Genomic DNA, 21938 nt, shown 5'->3' on the forward strand with positions numbered 1-21938 from the left:
TGAAAACTCTAAACTAAACGTGGAACTGACCTCTGTGTCCAATGGGATGGCTTTACATTTGCTAGTTACCCACTAATTGGAGTGGAGTTGTTAATTCTATTCCATTTCACTGAGCATTACAGAGCCACTCAATAACACAACGCACATTTCTACTGTACATACATTTGAAGTCGGACGTTTACATACACCTTAGCCAAATACATTTAAACTCAGTTTTTCACAATTCCTGACATTTAATCATAGTAAAAATTGTCTTAGGTCATTTAGGATCACCATTTTATTTTAAGAATGTGAAATGTCAATAATATTAGAGAGAATTATTTTTTTCATATTTTATTTCTTTCATCACATACCCAGTGGGTAAGACGTTTACATACACTCAGTTAGTATCGGGAAGATTTGCTTATAAATTGTTTAGCGTTGGGTCAAATGTTTCGGGTAGCCTTCCACAAGCTTCCCACAATAAGTTGCGTGAATTTTGGCCCATTCTTCCTGACAGATCTGGTGTAACTGAGTCAGGTTTGTAGGCCTCCTTGCTCGCACACGATTTTTCAGTTCTGCCCACATATTTTCTATAGGATTGAGGTCAGGGATTTGTGATGGCCACTCCAATACCATGACTTTGTTGTCCTTAAGCCATTTTGCCACAACTTTGGAGGTATGCTTGGGGTCATTGTCCATTTTGGAAGACCCATTTGCGACCAAACCTTAACTTCATGACTGATGTCTTGAGATGTTGCTTCAATATATCCAGATAATTTTCCATCCTCGTGATGCCATCTATTTTATGAAGTGCACCAGTCCCTCCTGCAGCAAAGCACCCCCACCACTTGATGCTGCCACCCCTGTGCCTCATGGTTGGGATGGTGTTCTTCAGCTTGCAAGCCTCCACCTTTTTCCTCCAAACATGACAATGGTCATTATGGCCAAACAGTTCTATTTTTGTTTCATCAGACCAGAGGACATTTCTCCAAAAAGTACGATCTTTGTCCCCATGCGCAGTTGCAAACCATAGTCTGGCTTTTTTTATGGTGGTTTTGGAGCAGTGGCTTCTTCCTTGCTGAGGGGACGTTCAGGTTATGTTGATATAGGACTCATTTTACTGTGAATATAGATACTTTTGTACCTGTTTCCTACAGCATCTTCACAAGGTCCTTCGCTGTTGTTCTGGGATTGATTTGCACTTTTGCACCAAAGTATGTTAATCTCTAGGAGACAGAACGCATCTTCTTCCTGAGCGTGGTCCCCTGGTGTTTATACTTGCGTACTATTGTTTGTACAGATGAACGTGGTACCTTCAGGCGTTTGGAAATTGCTCCCAAGGATGAACCAGACTTGTGGATGTCTACAATTTATTTTTCTGAGGTCTTGGCTGATTTCTTTTGATTTTCCCATGATTTCAAGCAAAGATGCGCTGAGTTTGAAGGTAGACCTTAAAACATCCACAGGTACACCTCCAATTGACTCATATTATGTCATTTAGCCGATCAGAAGCTTCTAAAGCCATGACATAATTTTCAAGCTGTTTAAAGGCACAGTCAACAGTCAAAAAATTACTTGTGTCATGCACAAAGTAGATGTCCTAACCGACTTGCCAAAACTATAGTTTGTTACAAGAAATTTGTGGAGTGGTTGAAAAATGTGTTTTAATGACTCCAACCTAAGTGTATGTAAACTTCCGACTTCAACTGTATGTAATGCATTTAACTAACAACATCAAACTTCCTACCTAGTCAAACAGCGTTGTTAGTGGAAACACTGCAACTGTCCACCCCACGGCCGCTGTTATTGTTTTTGTTTTGTTGACAAAGCGGAGGTGAGGAGTATCCTGCAACATGGTAAAAAACATTCAACTTTTCTATCAAGTGTGCAATGATATCCGTGGGAGATAGTAGTGTTTGTTGTTTTAAGTAACTTCTTTGTTGTATTAATATCGCGAATGGACGTGGCAGTTTCACCAATTAACAATTCCAGCTTTAAGTTATTTGGGTCAGAATGATTTTGTCCCTATCCTTTGTAAAAGCAAACCAATTTCCCAGCAGTCTTTGTATTGGAGCAGAAAACAGAGCTTAGTTATGAGACAGAACAATGAGACAATGTTAGTCAGGCATGGACCACATTCCACTTGATTGAAAAGCCTAGATTCACTAAATTGCCTCATTGCCTCAAAATAACAAACTTTAGACACTGATGGAGTTGCTGACTAGGTTGGACTGCTGTTTTGAACCTTTCTTTCTTTTCTTTAGACACTGATGGAGTTGCTGACTAGGTTGGACTGCTGTTTTGAACCTTTCTTTCTTTTCTTTAGACACTGATGGAGTTGCTGACTAGGTTGGACTGCTGTTTTGAACCTTTCTTTCTATTCTTTAGACACTGATGGAGTTGCTGACTAGGTTGGACTGCTGTTTTGAACCTTTCTTTCTTTTCTTTAGACACTGATGGAGTTGCTGACTAGGTTGGACTGCTGTTTTGAACCTTTCTTTCTTTTCTTTAGACACTGATGGAGTTGCTGACTAGGTTGGACTGCTGTTTTGAACCTTTTCTTGTGTTGGTTGGTAAGGATGTTGACAGTGAACTATGGGAATCTTAGTTGTACTTTTAACATTGACTTGCCGTGTTTTACTTTGGTTGTTAGGATTCTAGGCAGCCACTTGCTTTACATCTTTCATCTTTCATTCTTTGTTGGTTGCCCAGGTTTAGGAAAGTGTGTTGCACAACTAAAAGGAAACCCTGAAGAAAAGAGAAGTAGAATGCATAACCCGCATGTCATGGAAGTTGCTTTCTCATGAATTCAATTGTCCTGAGACTGTTTCCATCTCTGCACACAGGAGCTCTGTGTGTGTGTGCACAAGTGTGCATGTGCGTGTGTGTGCACACATGTGGGAAGGGCGTGCACGGCCACTGAGCCTAAAATAGGATTCCATCCTCCCCTCTCTAATTAGAGACTGTTTATAAAACCCAGATTTAAATTTTAGACTAAGGAATCACTGAAGGACTGCTTGCCATTTTACACTCAAACATATGCATGTGCTGGTGCATATGGATAAATCTGAATGTCACACACACACACGGACACACACACACACACACACACACACACACATGCAACCACAAACCACATAGACTTACTCACTAGCCCAGCCTGGTTACCCAAGCACAATGCAGTATACTCTATAATAAGCAGTTCTATGTATCAGATGCAAGAACTCACTCCCACATCCAGCTTCAGCTTCAGGGCAGGACACATTGCACTCAGCTGCCAAATGATAGTTTGAATTTGATATTCATCTTATGTAGTTCTTACTTTGAGTTGACCTTCCTTTAGTTTGGTAAACAAATATTGTCCATAGCATCTTACACCCTTTGGAAGTACACTGTATGACTTTCTGGTTTTCACAGCCTTTAACTGCACAGTAAGAATGACCCCTCACAGCTCTGAGAACAAACAAACTCATCAAGGAGATTCTGCTCGCTTTTCCATAATGCTCGAATAACTCGATCAGTGCTTGTGATATGATTTTACTAAACCATTTGATGTGCAATTACATGGATACTCCTTTACATGACGGGAGATAAATAGGACTTGTAGTTTGGCACGGCTCCCTGTTCCCTGCTGGAAGCACACTGGTGGCTCAGGGACAATGGACACATTCATGTCTCGAGACACATTTACTGCTTAAGTGCTCGTTGAGCTCAAGGGCGTTCAGTGGCCGCTGTATTCACTGTGGTGACCCAAGCCTCCGAGGACAGAGCCAGTGTCCCTGTGCCAAACAGAACTGCTGCCTGTCAGAGGTGGCTAACTACCACTGAGTGGCTGTGGAGGCTCCCTGGTCCACCTGATTCCACCTGTTATGGGTCTGGGACGTGACCAGGGCACTGAATGGTGAGGAAAGGCCCCTCAACTGGCCTTCAGGACAGAGACACCAGTCCAGTGCAGAGGCACTGTAAGACCTTCCCTTTATTATAAATCAGGTCTACCATAAACACACATTCTCTCCATCTTTCTCCTTCTCTCTTTCTCCCTCTTTTTCTGTCTCTTTCTTACCCTCTCTCACACACGCCCGCACGCACCACTCAAGCGCACACACACACACACACACACACACACACACACACACACACACACACACACACACACACACACACACACACACACACACACACACACACACACACACACACACACATGCTCCTGCTGAGATGGGGCTCCTGTGGCTTGCAGCAGTAATTGGTCTGGGCCTTCATTAGTAGCAGGACTGAGGGCTGTGACATGTCACAATGAAAGTGTGTGTGTTCAAGTGACTAGACTCCCTCCCTCAGTAGCCAGCTAACAAGTGAACACACCCCTTAACCCTATAATAACCAGCTCCATGTGTCTGTGAAGCAGACCTGCTCCTCGTCCATGACTTGTTTACCAACAGTGACATCACAGGATTGTCAATGAAAACCAGGCGCTAAGCTGTTCAAATGCTCACCAGCTATTCAAAAAGTTACACTCACATCCAAAGGCTTCATCTCTCTACCACCCTGTGATCAAACGTTATGTTGAATAGTCTGTGAGCGACGCCGTACTACTATGTCTGACCCTGTAAAACGACACATTTCACTGCACCTATCCAGTGTATGTGACAATAAAACATATTTCAAAAATATATGTATACTCACACACACACCTTGCAGTTGTTTTTGTTGAAGTAGTGGAAAGGGGCGGACAGCCTTGAGCTAACTGGCTAACTTTTTGGCTGGGGCTAGTCTGTTAGAGGCCAACTCTAGCCCATTCCATGTGTATGAGGTGAGCGTGAGGAAGGTGCTATGTAATGTGCTGTAGTTTGGAAATTGCTTTTGATGAATTAGACGTGGCACTTCGAAAGACTAAGAGGCCTTGAGAAGCTTGTTAACAGCCAAGTGAAGTAATGGAGCTTTTAATAAAACTGTGGGTTCACCCGCAATATTCACAGACCCAATCTGTCTGTCCTCTTCAGTCCAATTTCCAACCTCGTCATGCCTTTATTGGAAAAGAGTCTGCCATGTCGCTGCTTTACAGTAACTGCTCTCCTACGCACTGCCAGGACACTTCTAAAGCTGTAAATAAAAATTGCTCAAACTCAAGGAGATTGTTTTGAATGACTTTAAGCTATGTATGGGATTCTAGTGGAAGTATCCAGACTGAGAAGGTATACAAAGGTGCATTTTGTCTGCTTTAGCATTAAGAGACATGAAGTCACTTCTTCCATGTTTAAAAGCCTCATTCAAGTTCCTCTATAAATCACTTTCAATGGGTTATTGGATTTAAATGGCTATATTTTGCTGTGAAATAATCCAATGCTTTCAGTATAAAATCACAGTGCAGATTAAACTGGATTGAATTGTGATGCACAAACTCTCCTTGAACAGCTTTCTTATTGACGGCTCCTATTAGTCTTTTAATCTCTGAGCCAGGGCTTTATGTTGTGTGCTGAGTTTGTGGCGCGTTACCAAACTCTTTCAAGGGTTCTTGTCTTTCACCTTGTGTGTGGTCCTTTAGCAAAGAGGTCTTTCCAAAGTAAAATGATGTTTACACGGTGGCACATTAGTTGTTTTGACTCTTTATTACATTGAACCTGCACCTCTCTTTGTTTGCTTTGGGGACAGGGCCCATGGTCAGGGCTCATGTTGTTCCATTTGATTGTGTTTCCAGGGTGTTTAGTAGGATGGGCCACAGCAGTGGCTGATCTTTGAACCCCAATCCCCAATCCCCAATCCCCAATCCCTTCTCTCCTGCAGCCTTGGGTGTTTGTTTCTGGACGACTCTGTAGATGATCAGTGTTATGATAGAGAGGTAGATTGTTGATGTTGTTGATGTTGTTGTAATGAGATGCTAGGTTGCCAGGATAAAGATGGTTAATGAGCGCGGAGAGCTTAGCCTGCAGAGGGATTCTTATTAAATAGAAATCCCTCCTTAAGACTGTTATCCTACTTGTGGTCGGCTGTAGAAGCCTGCAGCTAAAGTCCCTTCTGGAGTGGAGACAGGGAGAGAGGGGCTCCAAGAAGCCAGGGCATTTGGGAAAGCGGCAGAGATCAGGAAAATGGTAACATGGGACTCTTCATTCATACAGTCATCTAACTATCATCTAGTTAGTCTTTATTATGTTTTGTTTGTTTCTTTGTAACAACACTTATTTTATTTACTTTTGATTTGAGTGCAAGTCATGATGATCAAATGTAAGATTGTTAGCACAGTTATTTTATTTATTGATGTATTTTATTTAACATTTATTTAACTAGGCAAGTCAGTTAAGAACAAATTCTTATTTACAATGACGGCCAACCAAAAGGCAAATGAATGAGAGAGAAGGGCTAGAAACAAGGACATGATTAGAAAGGGAATGAGACCCGTGCTAGAGACACAGTGGAGCAGAATGAAAGTTTATTTTTACAACAATGTTTATTGGGAACAGATATGTGCGATTTGAAAGAGAGGATATCCTGTCTTGTTTGAGAAGAATTATAAAGTGGAGATTTGTCCTAAACCTGTTTTTTCCCCTCAGATGTCATTTGAAAGCTGTACATACTGTAGCATGCCTTCACATTACCACCAGAGGAACACATATTCACTAAAAAAATAATACTAGCAGAGGATGACCTGAAACCCAGTGCGGCTGTAGGCAAGCATGCACAAACACACATAGAGGCACACATAGAGGCACACAGAAAGGCACACAGAGAGGCACACAGAGAGGCACACAGAGAGGCACACAGAGAGGCACACATAGAGAGGCACACAGAGAGAGGCACACAGAGGCACACAGAGAGAGGCACACAGAGAGGCACACAGAAACACACAGAGAGAGATACACAGAGGCAAGCACGTACAAACACACAGAGCGACACACAGAGAGACACACAGAGAGAGACGAACAGAGAGAGACACACAGAAAGAGACACACAGAAAGAGACAAGCACGTAGAGAGACACCGAGAGAGAGACACACAGAGAAACACAGATGAACAGAGGCAAGCACGTACATACACACAGAGACACTCACAGACATAGAGACAGACATAGACACTCCCTCCCACACACAAACTCCATCTACCCAATCCTTCAAACCTGTGTGAGTGTGTGGTAACATTGGAGCTGATCAGAGCGATGATCCACCCAGCTGAGAAGGTTTAGTCTGAGACAAACAGTAGCCTGGAGTCACCATTTCTCCTCTCCTCTTTCCAGAGAGGAAGGAGCAAAAATAAATCAGTGAATGAATACAATATCGGACATGGTGACATGGTGACATGCCCTCATGTCTCCCTCAAAGGCATTGTGGGTTAAGGAAGCAAATTGAGCAAACCAACAAATTGAGTGGCACGGCCTAGGGAGGGGTTGCTGTGGTTTGTACTGCTGGGACAGGGCCCTTTGTTTGGCAGTCAGTGTGCATCTCACTGACTTACTGTCTCAGCCATGCACAAGGAGAGAGGGCTAAGGTATAGCATACCAGCAGTTTCTATGGAAAAAGAGCTCAAGGATGGGATGTCTTTCTGTTTTTACAGTATGCTCTCCATCTCTCTTGAGGTGACTATTTCCGGTTGAGTAATCATGTCATGGTACCGTATCCCCATTAGGAGAGACATGAGAGGAGTATGTGTGCCTGTCATCAGGGCTGTGACCTGTACACGCTCAACCTCTAGCAACAACAGCAGACCTACTGCTCCAACAGCTGAATCATCTTGGAAGACCTGTCTCTTATCATTGGCCCTGCTGGTGTTTGATCTTCACTGAATGGCCTTAGATGAAGTGCCTTTATGTGTCCCCCAAGGCTGACCTGCAGCCCAGGGTTTACACACCGATGTTAGATTCAATTACTGACTCTGATCTCTGATAGGCCGCTGGTCTATAAAGGGCCAAATGAATGAGGCTAATGCAGCTCTGCTGTACCTTAGAGAATGTCTGGATTGAGTTAGTGCACTTTTCATATCGCGCACCATAGTGCTGCAATTGCATTTGGAGGCAGACTAACTCAATGTGCCGTCTGTCAAGGGGGCCGTCAGTGTGGAGACGCAGCAGCCCATTCAAAAAGCACAGGCCACTCAATCAAGTTCCCCTCCTCCTCCTCACTTCAGTGATGAATAGTGTATGTGACCCATGCTTTTTCAATCAAGCACAGATCTTGCTCATTGCTAGTGCTTCTAAAAATACTCAAATACTCTATACAGCCTTTGTGTATTTCGATGTAGCAGTGAATGTTTCTCATATTCTTCGCTTGTTCTCTGTTCCGGTCACTCCTGTCTTCCACCTGCTCATGGACAGCGCTCTGCTCTGTGCGTCTCCTTGCTGTCCAGGAAGTTCTCTCCACCTGACCTCTAACCTCTGTCTGCCGCGTCCTGAACAAACAGCTAATTGTCTGGTTTCCTGTTTAGCCTAATGGGAGGGAGCAAACAGCCTATTTCAGGCTGTTTACAGAGCTCTGTCTCACCCTCGTTCTTTCTCGGTGTCTTACTCACTATTGTTTGTGTTGATCCTGTGAAAGAAGAATTTGCACTCTGCTACAGACATCAGAGATACACCGGTGTACTAGACTAGGAAAATGATATGCTAAAGTCCTGAATCGCCAGACCCTTTATTTTCCTGGAAATGTACGTCTTATGTTTCCACAATGTGCTTGACGCTACATGTTTGTGTATTTACTTTCAAGTTCTTCTGTGCAATGTAGAAAAATACTGTAGGCTTCATTATATTCTGTTGAAATTGATGCGCTTAAGGCTAATAGTTTTAGATACTGAGCTGATTGGCTCAGACGACCCTATTTTGTCTATCACAAGCACCCACTACACAATCATGCAAAAATATGACCATGAACACACACATACATGCACACACACGTGCACACACTGAAGAACGCAAGCACACATACACACAGCACTCAGACTAATCGACCTCTCTCTGAATAATAAGCTTAGTCAAAAAGGAACTCTCAATATCTAAACTTCTGTGTTGAATTAAATGGCTTGTTGCTTTGCCAGATGTGACTGTCTGCTCTGCTATCTGTATTGAATTATTCAGGCCGTTCCGGATCTTCTGTAGCTTTCATCTCAGGCCTGCATCGAGTTATATGAGAGATACTGTGCCTAACTGAAGCGTGAGACCATAGGTCTGGAAGTCACAGGTTCAATTTCAGGCTACGCCCTAGGACGACAACGATACACATGAGTCTGCATTTTCTGCACATTTATTTGCATATGGATTTGAATATATTTTGTTTCAGGGGGAAAAAGGAAGGGAAAGCAGTAGCCTAGTTGAAGTAGACGGATAGATAGCTACACATTTAGACACTGTTAGTATACCAATGTTATAGTTTATTTCTTACAGTGCTGACTAAGTGACTAATGACCAATGTATTCATTATAAACCCCTTAGTTGACAAAGTCACCGGTTGGTGCTGCACAAGGGGCGTGGTGATTAAATCTGTTCATTAAGTCAACGAAAAGGCGAGGAGATGAGGGCTGTGTTTTTATTGATGTGGCAGGAAGTTTGGGGACTGCCTGATTCTGCTGCATCTGTAAATCTCACAGGCTGTTCACAGTCAGCTTCCTCTTTTTAAAACACACACACTCGTGCTCCTCTCTGTTCCTCAGCATCGATTAAAAACACACTTCATCTCACTAACAGCCTATTAAGTGCCCCGGGGAATGAGGAGAGGGCGTAGTGAGTCGGGGGTGGGGGTGTTAATGACGGCGAGCTGTCACCTGAGCCTGGCCCCTGCTTTACTCTGCTTCCCCGCTGAGGATCACAGAGACACGGTGTGGCAGACACACAGCCAACCTGACAGGACCCATGACACACAGCCAACCTGACAGGACCCATGACATACAGCCAACCTGACAGGACCCATGACACACAGCCAACCTGACAGGACCCATGACACACAGCCAACCTGACAGGACCCATGACACACAGCCAACCTGACAGGACCCATGACACACAGCCAACCTGACAGGACCCATAACACATAGCCAACCTGACAGGACCCATGACACACAGCCAACCTGACAGGACCCATGACACACAGCCAACCTGACAGGACCCATGACACACAGCCAACCTGACAGGACCCATGACACACAGCCAACCTGACAGGACCCATAACACATAGCCAACCTGACAGGACCCATGACATACAGCCAACCTGACAGGACCCATGACACACAGCCAACCTGACAGGACCCATGACACACAGCCAACCTGACAGGACCCATGACACACAGCCAACCTGACAGGACCCATGACACACAGCCAACCTGACAGGACCCATAACACATAGCCAACCTGACAGGACCCATGACACACAGCCAACCTGACAGGACCCATGACACACAGCCAACCTGACAGGACCCATGACACACAGCCAACCTGACAGGACCCATGACACACAGCCAACCTGACAGGACCCATAACACATAGCCAACCTGACAGGACCCATGACACACAGCCAACCTGACAGGACCCATGACACACAGCCAACCTGACAGGACCCATGACACACAGCCAACCTGACAGGACCCATGACACACAGCCAACCTGACAGGACCCATGACACACAGCCAACCTGACAGGACCCTTGACACACAGCCAACCTGACAGGACCCATGACACACAGCCAACCTGACAGGACCCATGACACACAGCCAACCTGACAGGACCCATGACACAGCCAACCTGACAGGACCCATAACACATAGCCAACCTGACAGGACCCATGACACACAGCCAACCTGACAGGACCCATGACACACAGCCAACCTGACAGGACCCATGACACACAGCCAACCTGACAGGACCCATGACACACAGCCAACCTGACAGGACCCATGACACACAGCCAACCTGACAGGACCCTTGACACACAGCCAACCTGACAGGACCCATGACACACAGCCAACCTGACAGGACCCATGACACACAGCCAACCTGACAGGACCCATGACACACAGCCAACCTGACAGGACCCATGACACACAGCCAACCTGACAGGACCCATGACACACAGCCAACCTGACAGGACCCATGACACACAGCCAACCTGACAGGACCCATGACACACAGCCAACCTGACAGGACCCATGACACACAGCCAACCTGACAGGACCCATGACACACAGCCAACCTGACAGGACCCATGACATACAGCCAACCTGACAGGACCCATGACACACAGCCACCCTGACAGGGACCATGACACACAGTCGACCTGACAGGACCCACGTCACACAGCCGACCTGACAGGACCCACGACACACAGCCGACCTGACAGGACCCACGACACACAGCCGACTTGACAGGACCCACGACACACAGCCGACCTGACTGTGGCCACGACACACAGCCTACCGGACGGGCCACCTCACACAGCCATCCTGACAGGGGCCACGACACACAGCCGACCTGACAGGGGCCACGACACACAGCCGACCTGACACACAGCTGGACCGGACAGGACCCATGACACACAGCCAACCTGACAGGACCCACGACACACAGGACCGGACAGGACCCATGACACACAGCCAACCTGACAGGACCCATGACACACAGCCAACCTGACAGGACCCATGACACACAGCCAACCTGACAGGACCCATGACACACAGCCAACCTGACAGGACCCATAACACATAGCCAACCTGACAGGACCCATGACACACAGCCAACCTGACAGGACCCATGACACACAGCCAACCTGACAGGACCCATGACACACAGCCAACCTGACAGGACCCATGACACACAGCCAACCTGACAGGACCCATGACACACAGCCAACCTGACAGGACCCATGACACACAGCCAACCTGACAGGACCCATGACACACAGCCAACCTGACAGGACCCATGACACACAGCCAACCTGACAGGACCCATGACACACAGCCAACCTGACAGGACCCATGACACACAGCCAACCTGACAGGACCCATGACATACAGCCAACCTGACAGGACCCATGACACACAGCCACCCTGACAGGGACCATGACACACAGTCGACCTGACAGGACCCACGTCACACAGCCGACCTGACAGGACCCACGACACACAGCCGACCTGACAGGACCCACGACACACAGCCGACTTGACAGGACCCACGACACACAGCCGACCTGACTGTGGCCACGACACACAGCCTACCGGACGGGCCACCTCACACAGCCATCCTGACAGGGGCCACGACACACAGCCGACCTGACAGGGGCCACGACACACAGCCGACCTGACAGGACCCACGACACACAGCTGACCAGACAGGACCCACGACACACAGCCGACCGGACAGGACCCATGACACACAGCCAACCTGACAGGACCCATGACACACAGCCAACCTGACAGGACCCATGACACACAGCCAACCTGACAGGACCCATGACACACAGCCAACCTGACAGGACCCATGACATACAGCCAACCTGACAGGACCCATGACACACAGCCACCCTGACAGGGACCATGACACACAGTCGACCTGACAGGACCCACGTCACACAGCCGACCTGACAGGACCCACGACACACAGCCGACCTGACAGGACCCACGACACACAGCCGACTTGACAGGACCCACGACACACAGCCGACCTGACTGTGGCCACGACACACAGCCGACCGGACGGGCCACCTCACACAGCCATCCTGACAGGGGCCACGACACACAGCCGACCTGACAGGGGCCACGACACACAGCCGACCTGACAGGACCCACGACACACAGCTGACCTGACAGGACCCACGACACACAGCCGACTTGACAGGACCCACGACACACAGCCGACCTGACAGTACCCACGACACACAGCCGACCTGACAGGACCCACGACACACAGCCGACCTGACAGGACCCACGACACACAGCCGACCTGACAGTACCCACAACACACAGGCTTCAGAACCAGAGATTGTGTGTCTCCTGAGCAGTTTACACTGAAAGGGAATGTCACCGTGGACACTGTAGGACCCCGTGGAGGCCTGGCTGTGTCTGGGGCAGGTCAGAGGGTTAGAGCTGGAGGGATTCTGTAGTGGTGTGGAATGTAAAGATAGCCTCTCTGTCAGTCTGAGCTGACTTAGACTGCACTGGGTCCCTATGGGCTGGCATGCCTGATTTACTTTAAATACTGTTTCCCATGATGCCCTCTGAGCCAAAGTGGATCGCCTGCTCTGATCAGTGCATGCTGGTCCTAGAAAGCGTCTCACCCTCTTTTCTGATAAGGGCCCTATAAGCCAAATGATTTGCCAATAGGGAGAAGAGTAATTGTCTTGTCGATCGCAGACTTTCCTTTGATGTGGACGCTGTTGGCTTCTGATGTAAAAATGTATCCCAGATGATTATCATGATTACAGTTACCTACCGCCCACTCCCACCCCCATCCCACCCCCATCTCAATTTCCTATTTAGTCTTTATGATTAATTGGAAACAGCTTAGAGTAATGTCTCTGGTCAGGGTAATCATGTGTGCGACTGCTGCTCGGGAAATCAACATGCAATTTGCTTATCCTCTCATAAAGATTCTGACCCTCTTAGAGGGTCTCAGGGCAATTGAGTTGTTGGTCATCTATTTCTCTGCTTTTGCACTTACTCCTTTCATATCCGTATTAGGGGTCTGACAAATAGATCTGGTAGGCTACTGTATGAGTTGGATGTGTGTGTTTGTGCAATATTTTTGATGAAGCACAACTAATGATATCTTGGTTTTTCATTTTTCTTTACAGAATTTTGAGCAACAATCGGATCAGGGTTCTGAGAAATGGATCCTTTCTTGGACTAAACGCCTTGGAGAAACTGTGAGTACGCTTGTCATTTTCACATCATCTGATTCTGTCCTGGGGTCTCACTCATAAGTTCAACATTGGCAGGTTTAAAGACAACAGGTTAGCTGCTGTGTGCTTGGAGCTCATATGGCCCCACAGAGACAGGGGGTCAGGGAGATCTATGCATCTCGCAGCTCGGCTATCCAGTGGGCTGGCTTCAGCAGGGAAGATGAAATACTGAGAGTGGTTATTTATGTGAAAAGATTGCATAATTACACCACCATCCGTCATTATCAGGGAAGCCCTGCTCTACAGGACAAGATAAGGGGATCCATGGGAGGAGCAGGCTGTTGGCGCTGCCTGCACTGCCTGCTGCTCAGACTGAGGCAGGCAGCTGGCTGGTTTATGCTATGGAGGTAGGGTCTCAGTGCCTAGCTAGTTCACTGGCTGTTTATTATCGATCCTTACAGTTTAGATGACAGTTGAGTCCTCTGAGGATTTGATCTTCATCAGTGGCACAAAATGTCCCTGCTGTTGTCAACATAAGAACACAAATATAAAGGCTGAGTGACACTGATGAAGGGAGTTTTACATTGCGTCAACAAAATGAGAGTATACAGTGTTGTAGTGTACAGTATGTATGAAATGGGGCCAACAACTGTGCATGTCTAGGAGGCAGCAGTTTTGGGGGAGGGTCGGGGGGAGGAGGTGCTTAAGCAATATTAGTTCCACATGTCAGTGAGCTGCCACACATGAAGTTAACAAGCTTTTCCAAAATGTTGAAAGAAAGACAAATATGGTAATTCTCTGCAGTTGTTAGCTTGTTAGTACCTACCTACTGGGTCTCAAACCAGACATGCCAGGTCTGGAAAAAAGAGCTACATTTGCAGAAACTGCTAGACCCTCTGTTATTGTCTGCCGTGTGAGCTACGCCAGGCAAGAAAACCTGTGACCGTGTTCTTACCTTCTTCTTAGGCTCTCTATTACCCAGAGGAGAAATCCGAGTTAGATCCTCACCCATTTCAAGCTTCGTTTGCTCACCTTTATGACCTGTGTTGTTAGACCCTTTAGCTGAGATTTGATTAGTGGTATGGGGCTTTGGCAAACTAGAGGCTTGAGCATAACTGTTTGTTTGATGTAAAATGAGATGATATTGCTTGTTTTTGCAAGTGCAGAAAAGACCCCCCAGGGTGCCCTGGGCTAGTGGGGTGAGTAACCTGAGCTTGCCCATTAACAGGCCCTTGTACCTGGGACAGTGGTAAAACTAGCAGGGGGTAAGGGACTGAGCAGGCCTGCAGGGCTACAGTACAACTATGACCCAGTGAGAGAGACACAGAACCCAGAACAAACACACACACACCATTAATGAAAATTGTACAATTTTCACATGTGGAAAAACACATGTGAAAACGTTTTTTTTGGAACACTTCATGTCATCACATGTTTTCACATGTATTTTCATGTTTCACATGTGTAGTGACATGTTGTCACGTTATCACATGAAAACATGTCAAATGTATGTGGTTTTTCTGTTAGGGTGCACACACAACCAGACACACACACTCAGCAGGAGCTGTGGGCGTCTGCCGCAAAAGATGACATGATGTAAATCACACAGGGCTCGTTTCACTCCTCTGCTCAGACCTCTGACCTTCACCGGCCCTCTGACACACTGCACTGGAGGTCTGCTCACTCATCTTGAGCTTCACACTCTGTAATTCAGCATTTCATGACTTTCACTTAAAATTGTCTTCATATTAAAATATCCCACCTTGACATAATTCAAAATCCAACCGGGCGCAGATGGATAGGAACGTATTCATGTGAAGTTAAAAGCAAAACGTATTTAGCTTGTTGTCCACCTACTGTGCTCCTACCCCTGCGAGCTGCTGGGTTCTTTTGTTTTGTCTCTATCTTGGTCACCATTCAGGTCTGCTCATTATTTCCAGCCTGTTGTCTACATGTGCTTGTCATTTGGTCCAGTGGCTAGCAGTTACTCATATACTGTATGTGGTCAGCGGTGTAATCAGAGGCCAGCCCACGAGGGCCGGGTAACACACACTAGGGAATAACACCACAGCAGTCCTTCCCTAAATTCAGGAGGGCAACCAGACAGTCAAATGCACCCAGATTTCAGTGTATCTCAGTCTCAACTTCAGTGTCCGTCTACCTCCTGTGTGTGTGTCCTATTATGGGCATCCCGAACTCCCCCATGCATAATTTCCAGAAGTCGATGTCTAAACAGACCTGCTGTCCCTCTCAGCCTACTCAGCCATGTTTGAAACAGAAGTCCAAGCAGAGGCAGAGCTGAGTATAATCAGAGCTGTGCTGTTATGAGTATGAAAGCACAGCTACAGGGCAGGAACCCCTCCTCCAACCAGAGCAGAGCAGGTCTTTCCTAAGGCCAAACATCCTCAAAGCTGCTATTGCCTTCATAAACTTCCAACTTGCCAAGCCACCCAAGTGCAGAGAGCAATTTAGCATTGTTTGTTTGTCCCTTTTACAGCATATCTGTGTGTTGTGCTGTAGTTCTTTTTGAAAGGTTTGTATCCCAATATCTACAGTTGTATCTACTGCATACTTCCGCGTTCTAGTGTACCACACAGCTTTCTATTGTACACACACACACACACACACACACACACATACGCACACTCTCACACACACACACGCACACACACACACACACACATACGCACACACACACACATACACACACACACACACACACACACACACACACACACACACACACACACACACACACACACACACACACACACACACACACACACACACACACACACACACACATACAATCTCACACACCTTTCCTTGTACCCCCACCTCCTCACAGCACACCCTCTCTGATGGGAGCTGACGCAGGCCCTAATGAGGCGGGTCCACTAACGAGCAGGGACCTTTATGAGTTGTGGACAGATCCCAGCAGCCTGTCCTGCACTGATTTGAGGCGAAGTAATGAGAATAATGAGCAGAGAGGGGGTCTGGCTCGTGTCCAACAGGCCCCCACTGCACCATGGGACACAGGACAGCCAGGGCACAAGGGGCCCTCATTACCAGCCTGCTCACCCTACAGGGAGAGATGGAGCACAAAGGGAGAGGTAAAGTGGAGAGGTAGAGAGTGGATAGGTGAAGGAGCAGGAGCACTGTGGTGGACAGGAAAGGAAGAGCTAAGTTAGCTGCATGGGATTGGGTCTGCCAAGCAGGATGAAGCCAGTTCACAGCCTTTTCAAAAGTCACTGTTGGACGTGATCCTTCCTGACCTATACATTTCCTTCATAGCCAATAACAGCCATTCATAGTTATTCTAACCATGGTTTGTCTGTAAGAAATGTTTGGTTTGCAGTGTGCTGTTTTATCTCTTTTTACCCTCACTTCCTGCCTAGTTGAAGCCACTTCAGCTAAGAACAGGAAATACACACTTGTTCGTGATTTATATAGAAGGCTAAGAATGAGGGGATGTTTGCATTGAAACTACTGGTCATCATAAGTCAAGAAGGGCATGGGAATTTGTAGATGTGGAGAGGGAGACAGTATAGCAGAGGGTTAATGTCCTTGATATGATTGAAATAAATCTACTGTGTCTCTGAAATACTGTGTCCTATTCATTCATATTTGTCCTGATAACATCAGTTATATAAAGTAGAGGCAGGAGCCTCTCAAGCTGTGCTTGAGCCCTGCTGAAGCAGACCTTGAAATCGTCTCTGCCATTCTGAGAAGTCAGGGTTAGGAACTAGGCCAAGTTAAACAACTTTACCATCCAACGCAGGGGAAGTGGAGACGAAATGGCTAAAGATGGTATGAAGGCTGTTGGTTAAAGAGAGTGAGTGCACCAGCAGTTTCCCTTATATAAAGTCTTGTTGTTTTCTTTGGTGGGGGAGATTAACATTATTTCCACAGAGGCTAAGCAAATTATACCTTGATGAGTGTGGGAGTAGTGCAGAGGTGGGCACTGCTTTGCCCTGTAAATCCAGAGGTGGCTGTGGCTAGGAGCCCTGCTGTCTAGACCCTCTGGGCACAGCAGAGCAGAGCCCAGATCCAGGCTGCAGGAATGCTCTGATTTCAGCCATCCTCCCAAAAACAACCTGAACTCCTGACTGGAGCAGAGATGGCTGGACCCAGGAGTCTCATTTCTCACTAACCAAACAAATGAGCGTTTGTGTTGTACCTTTTCCTGCATACGCTTTTGAATGGCCCCTGTGAGGCAACAGCCACTTAATGAATGTGCGTGACATGAGAAGGTCGAGTGAGGAAGGGGTTAAGCGTGCTAGAGAGTGGAAACAAAAAGAGGGGGGTACTGTTGGAGTTGATAGACTCCAGATGTGTCTGGAAGATAAACTGAAGGAACGGGGAGTGTTTGTATTGTAAAAGCTTAACTCAATCGTGGCTCTAGGGGTTTATTGAAACGGCGAGCAAGTCCTCTCCTAAGCTCATTACTAAACAGAATTCTTCATATGCCAGTGGTTCTTAAACGCACATGCAGCAAATTTGATATGATTTCAATGGCTTTTTCCTTCATAAGTTCTTGAGGTCCCCCCCCCCACTTCCATTCTCACTCCTTTTCTGCTTTCCTCTTTGCATCTCCCCCTCTCCCAGTCCTCTCTGTCTCTCTACCGGATGGTTCCACCACCCCTCTCTTTCTCTCACTACTCGTCTACTCGCTGTAGTCCGCCCACTGGATGCATTTTCTCACATCGCCTGTGATTGTGCTCCTTTTCATTGATATTTTGTATGAACGGCATTGTTTACCAGTTCGTTCCCTATGATAGAGTTGGCCCACTCCTAACTCTGAATGAAGTATTTCCGGACTACTGTCTGCAAGCTCATTGGCAGAGCGGTGGAGGAGGTGGCCTATTTCTGTTTTTGTTTTTGTCTGCTTTTCAAATAATGTTATGGATTTACTACATTTTCATATTTTCACTGCCTGTTTTATTAGAACCCTTCTGTTCATTTACTGCTGAAAACTGTAGAATATAAGAGCTGGCTGGTTTTCAGGACTAATATCTCCACACTGTTATGATAGTCCTACACAGGGGGACAGTTGTTCATATACAAACAGGGAGAAGTAGCCAACAAGAAATACAAAAAATAAATCACCCCGTGCATTATAAATGAATGACCTCTATACTATACTGTTTATACTGTTGACATAAAGTGAATTGTGGTCAATTCACCCAATTTCGTGGGTGAAGTTGTGTATAACAGTGTTGCTAACAGGACCTCATGCATACTAATGGAAATCAAGAGAAGAGACAAAGTGGGTATTGCCTCCCTTTTGTCATCTAGCCCTGTTCCTTCCAGAACCCAGAGTTGGAGTCAGTAAATCCACAGAGTTTTCCTTGGCAGAATAATCTCCAGTACCCCTAGCAGCAGACTGTGGAAACCTATAATCAACCTAGGAAATGTTACACTTCAAATAAAAGTATACACGGCTATTTCAGTACATCCTTTCCCCAACTAGCGTGCAGTTTGTACCGCAGTTTAAATGAATGCCAGTCATGGCCAGAGCTGTGGCCAGATTCCTTCAGGACAGTTAACTCTAAAGCTCTGTGACATGGCAGGGTTGATATTACCCAGTGTTAGAACAGGCTCCTTTTTAGTTGCACCCAACATGTAACCGTATGTACCTTCAGGTGAAACATTATTTACAGCATGATTTTAAATCACCTGGATGTTTTTTTTAAATGGTATTTCCAACTGAGGGTTGTATGTATGTGCCAGTAGTCTCTTTTGATTGTGTTTTCAAGGGTAATGATGGGGCTTGTTTATTATTTGTTGTTAGCAGGTCATTATTGCTATGACAGGAAAGGCTGCATGCAGTGGGGTAGAACTGCAACTCTGGACTGTAGGACAAACCGACATGGCTAAAGCAACTGGTTTCCATATGCACACGAGCTAATGTTGATTAGGGATCTAATCTGAGGGGAACCAGACAAAGAAAATAAAGAAAATAATCTGTGGAAGGGGCAGGAAAGCAGGAAATTAGTAGAAAAACAAGAGCTCGGCAGATCGTGGTTTCCTGTTTTGGGGGAAGGCAGGAGTAGGTTTGGGGGCTGTGTTACAGAGCCCCCATTGTGAGCAAGTGTGTTGAGGAGTGGGGGGGGGACCATTACACAGGGCCACCCCCATCCCCACCTGCCCCTCCCAACAGGGGAAAAGCAGCTAGTAAAAAAAATGAGAAATAGGAAACTGTAAAAAAATAAATAAACGAGCAAGGGCCTCTGTGCTGGAGACACCAACGAGACAGGAAATGACACGCGGCACAAAAATGGTCTCCACTGACCTCTGTCGGGACCAAGGTGCCAGTTAACATTTAAGTCCCTCTTTCTTTCTCTGTCTCATTATGAACACCCAAACAAACACTTGTTTCATAGCTCGGAAGGTTGATAGTGTGACCTGGTTGTGCATCTGCAGATAGGTACAGTATAGAAAATAGGGAATGAAATACCTTTTCTCTCTACTTATAAAAACCTTATCCCCAATTGAGTGAATTCCAGTCTGGGTGATAATGAATGGCTGTTCCGTGGCTTCAGTCATTCTCCCATTGCTCACCAGGGCTATGGCCTGAACAATGTCACTGGAGCACTCAATCCCCTGCCACAGTGGGCCTGATAATGGAACACCCCATCCCCTGCCACAGTGGGCCTGACAATGGAACACTCCGTCCCCTGTCACAGTGGGCCTGATAATGGAACACTCCATCCCCTGCCACAGTGGGCCTGATAATGGAACACTCCATCCCTTGCCACAGTGGGCCTGATAATGGAACACTCTACAGCCTGGAGCGCTATACAGCAGTCGTCTTAATTATGACCCTCTTGCTGCCCTGCGAGCACGTCCGGTCCCGTCTCAGACAGGAAGGACTCTTCAGAGCAGCACAGGATCAGCCCCATTGATTGGGAGAAGACTTGAAGAAGAAAAAAATACAGTCTTTAATGGCAGCCTCTGGTGTTAGGCCCAGTTGAAGAACACAATGGCTCTTTTTAGACTGGCTGTGGGTTGGATGCTGTCAAAGCCCAATCATATGGGCCACATGTGGTGTAGGGGATAAAGCACTGGGCTTAAAGGGATGTTGGTTACAAATCCATTTGGGAATCAGTTATTTTTCCTTTCAACTTTTTTTTGTTGTTGACATTTTGATGCAGATTGTCAGGTTATCAGTCTTTCGCCTCCATGTCCTATAGTCACAGGCACACAGGAGAGCTTAACCTGTTTTTGCTCTGGCTATGGTATTACTACTGCCATAAGTCAGAAGTTTGATTTCATATTTATTTCAAGTATGTTTGTTCTACACCTATAAGGAACGATAAGTGAAAGTGGGAGATGGTGGATAAGAGTCAATATAAGGGAGGGAAAAGTACACTTAAAGATTTCTTGTGTTTGTTATTGGGACCCCAATGATAAGAACATACCCAACATCACATTCCAGATCCACAGAAGACCTACGACTGCAATTCCATGCTAGTATGTTTCAGGGTGAAATACATTGAGCATTTGCATTTTACATTTCTTCAGACATTGTTTATGCTGCTCCTCTTTGCTGGTGACATCTGCTGTCATCAGTGTGAGGGCCAGTGAGCTGTGAAGTCGATGTCTGGGAGGGTGCTGCCTCAGAGGGCAGAAGGAAGTCATTGCCTGGGTGTGTGGCCTGCTGGGTCTGCATGGCTCTGTTGACTCTGGTGCTCTCCTCCACATTCTCCAGCTCGTGATAAGAGAGTGTATTGGAGGGCCCGACTGTTGATACTCATAGGCCTAAAGCACACACTGCTCTTCCCCTTCTAAGGCTGTGTATGAAAGGGCAGATTGTTGAGAGTATAGATGTATGGGTGCACATGGGACCTGATTTACTATCTGAAGACTGCTGTTGACACATTGGGCATCAGGTTCACCTCCTGTGAAGGAACATGTGCAGGGGGCTTAAGAAGACCAGAGTACCAGTGTGTCTCTGTGGTAGAGAGTGTGTGTGTCTCTAGCACAGTAGAGTAGTACACGCCAGCATGTGTATACCCAGCAAACCGGGACCATTCCCAGAACATTAGCTAAGATTCCATTTATAAGGCTTGTATCTAACATTCAAATGAAAACATCCCAAAAACACAAATGTTTTTAACATAAAATATCTTTGGAATGTTTTATCTAACATTCACCT

The 21938-nt window shown here is 46.5% G+C and overlaps 1 protein-coding gene across 4 annotated transcripts in view; it reads left to right on the forward strand.

Moving 5' to 3' along the window:
- adgra2 (adhesion G protein-coupled receptor A2) overlaps window positions 1–21938 on the forward strand; it is a 61174-nt gene that overhangs the window by 12444 nt on the left and 26792 nt on the right. For all 4 annotated transcript variants that reach the window (XM_042331576.1, XM_024438774.2, XM_024438772.2 and 1 more), the window contains exon 3: window positions 13730–13801. In XM_042331576.1, coding sequence (XP_042187510.1) covers window positions 13730–13801 — 72 coding nt within the window. The remainder of the gene's footprint in view (window positions 1–13729; window positions 13802–21938) is intronic.

This window comes from Oncorhynchus tshawytscha, linkage group LG12, assembly GCF_018296145.1.
Source record: "Oncorhynchus tshawytscha isolate Ot180627B linkage group LG12, Otsh_v2.0, whole genome shotgun sequence".
NCBI lineage: Eukaryota > Metazoa > Chordata > Actinopteri > Salmoniformes > Salmonidae > Oncorhynchus > Oncorhynchus tshawytscha.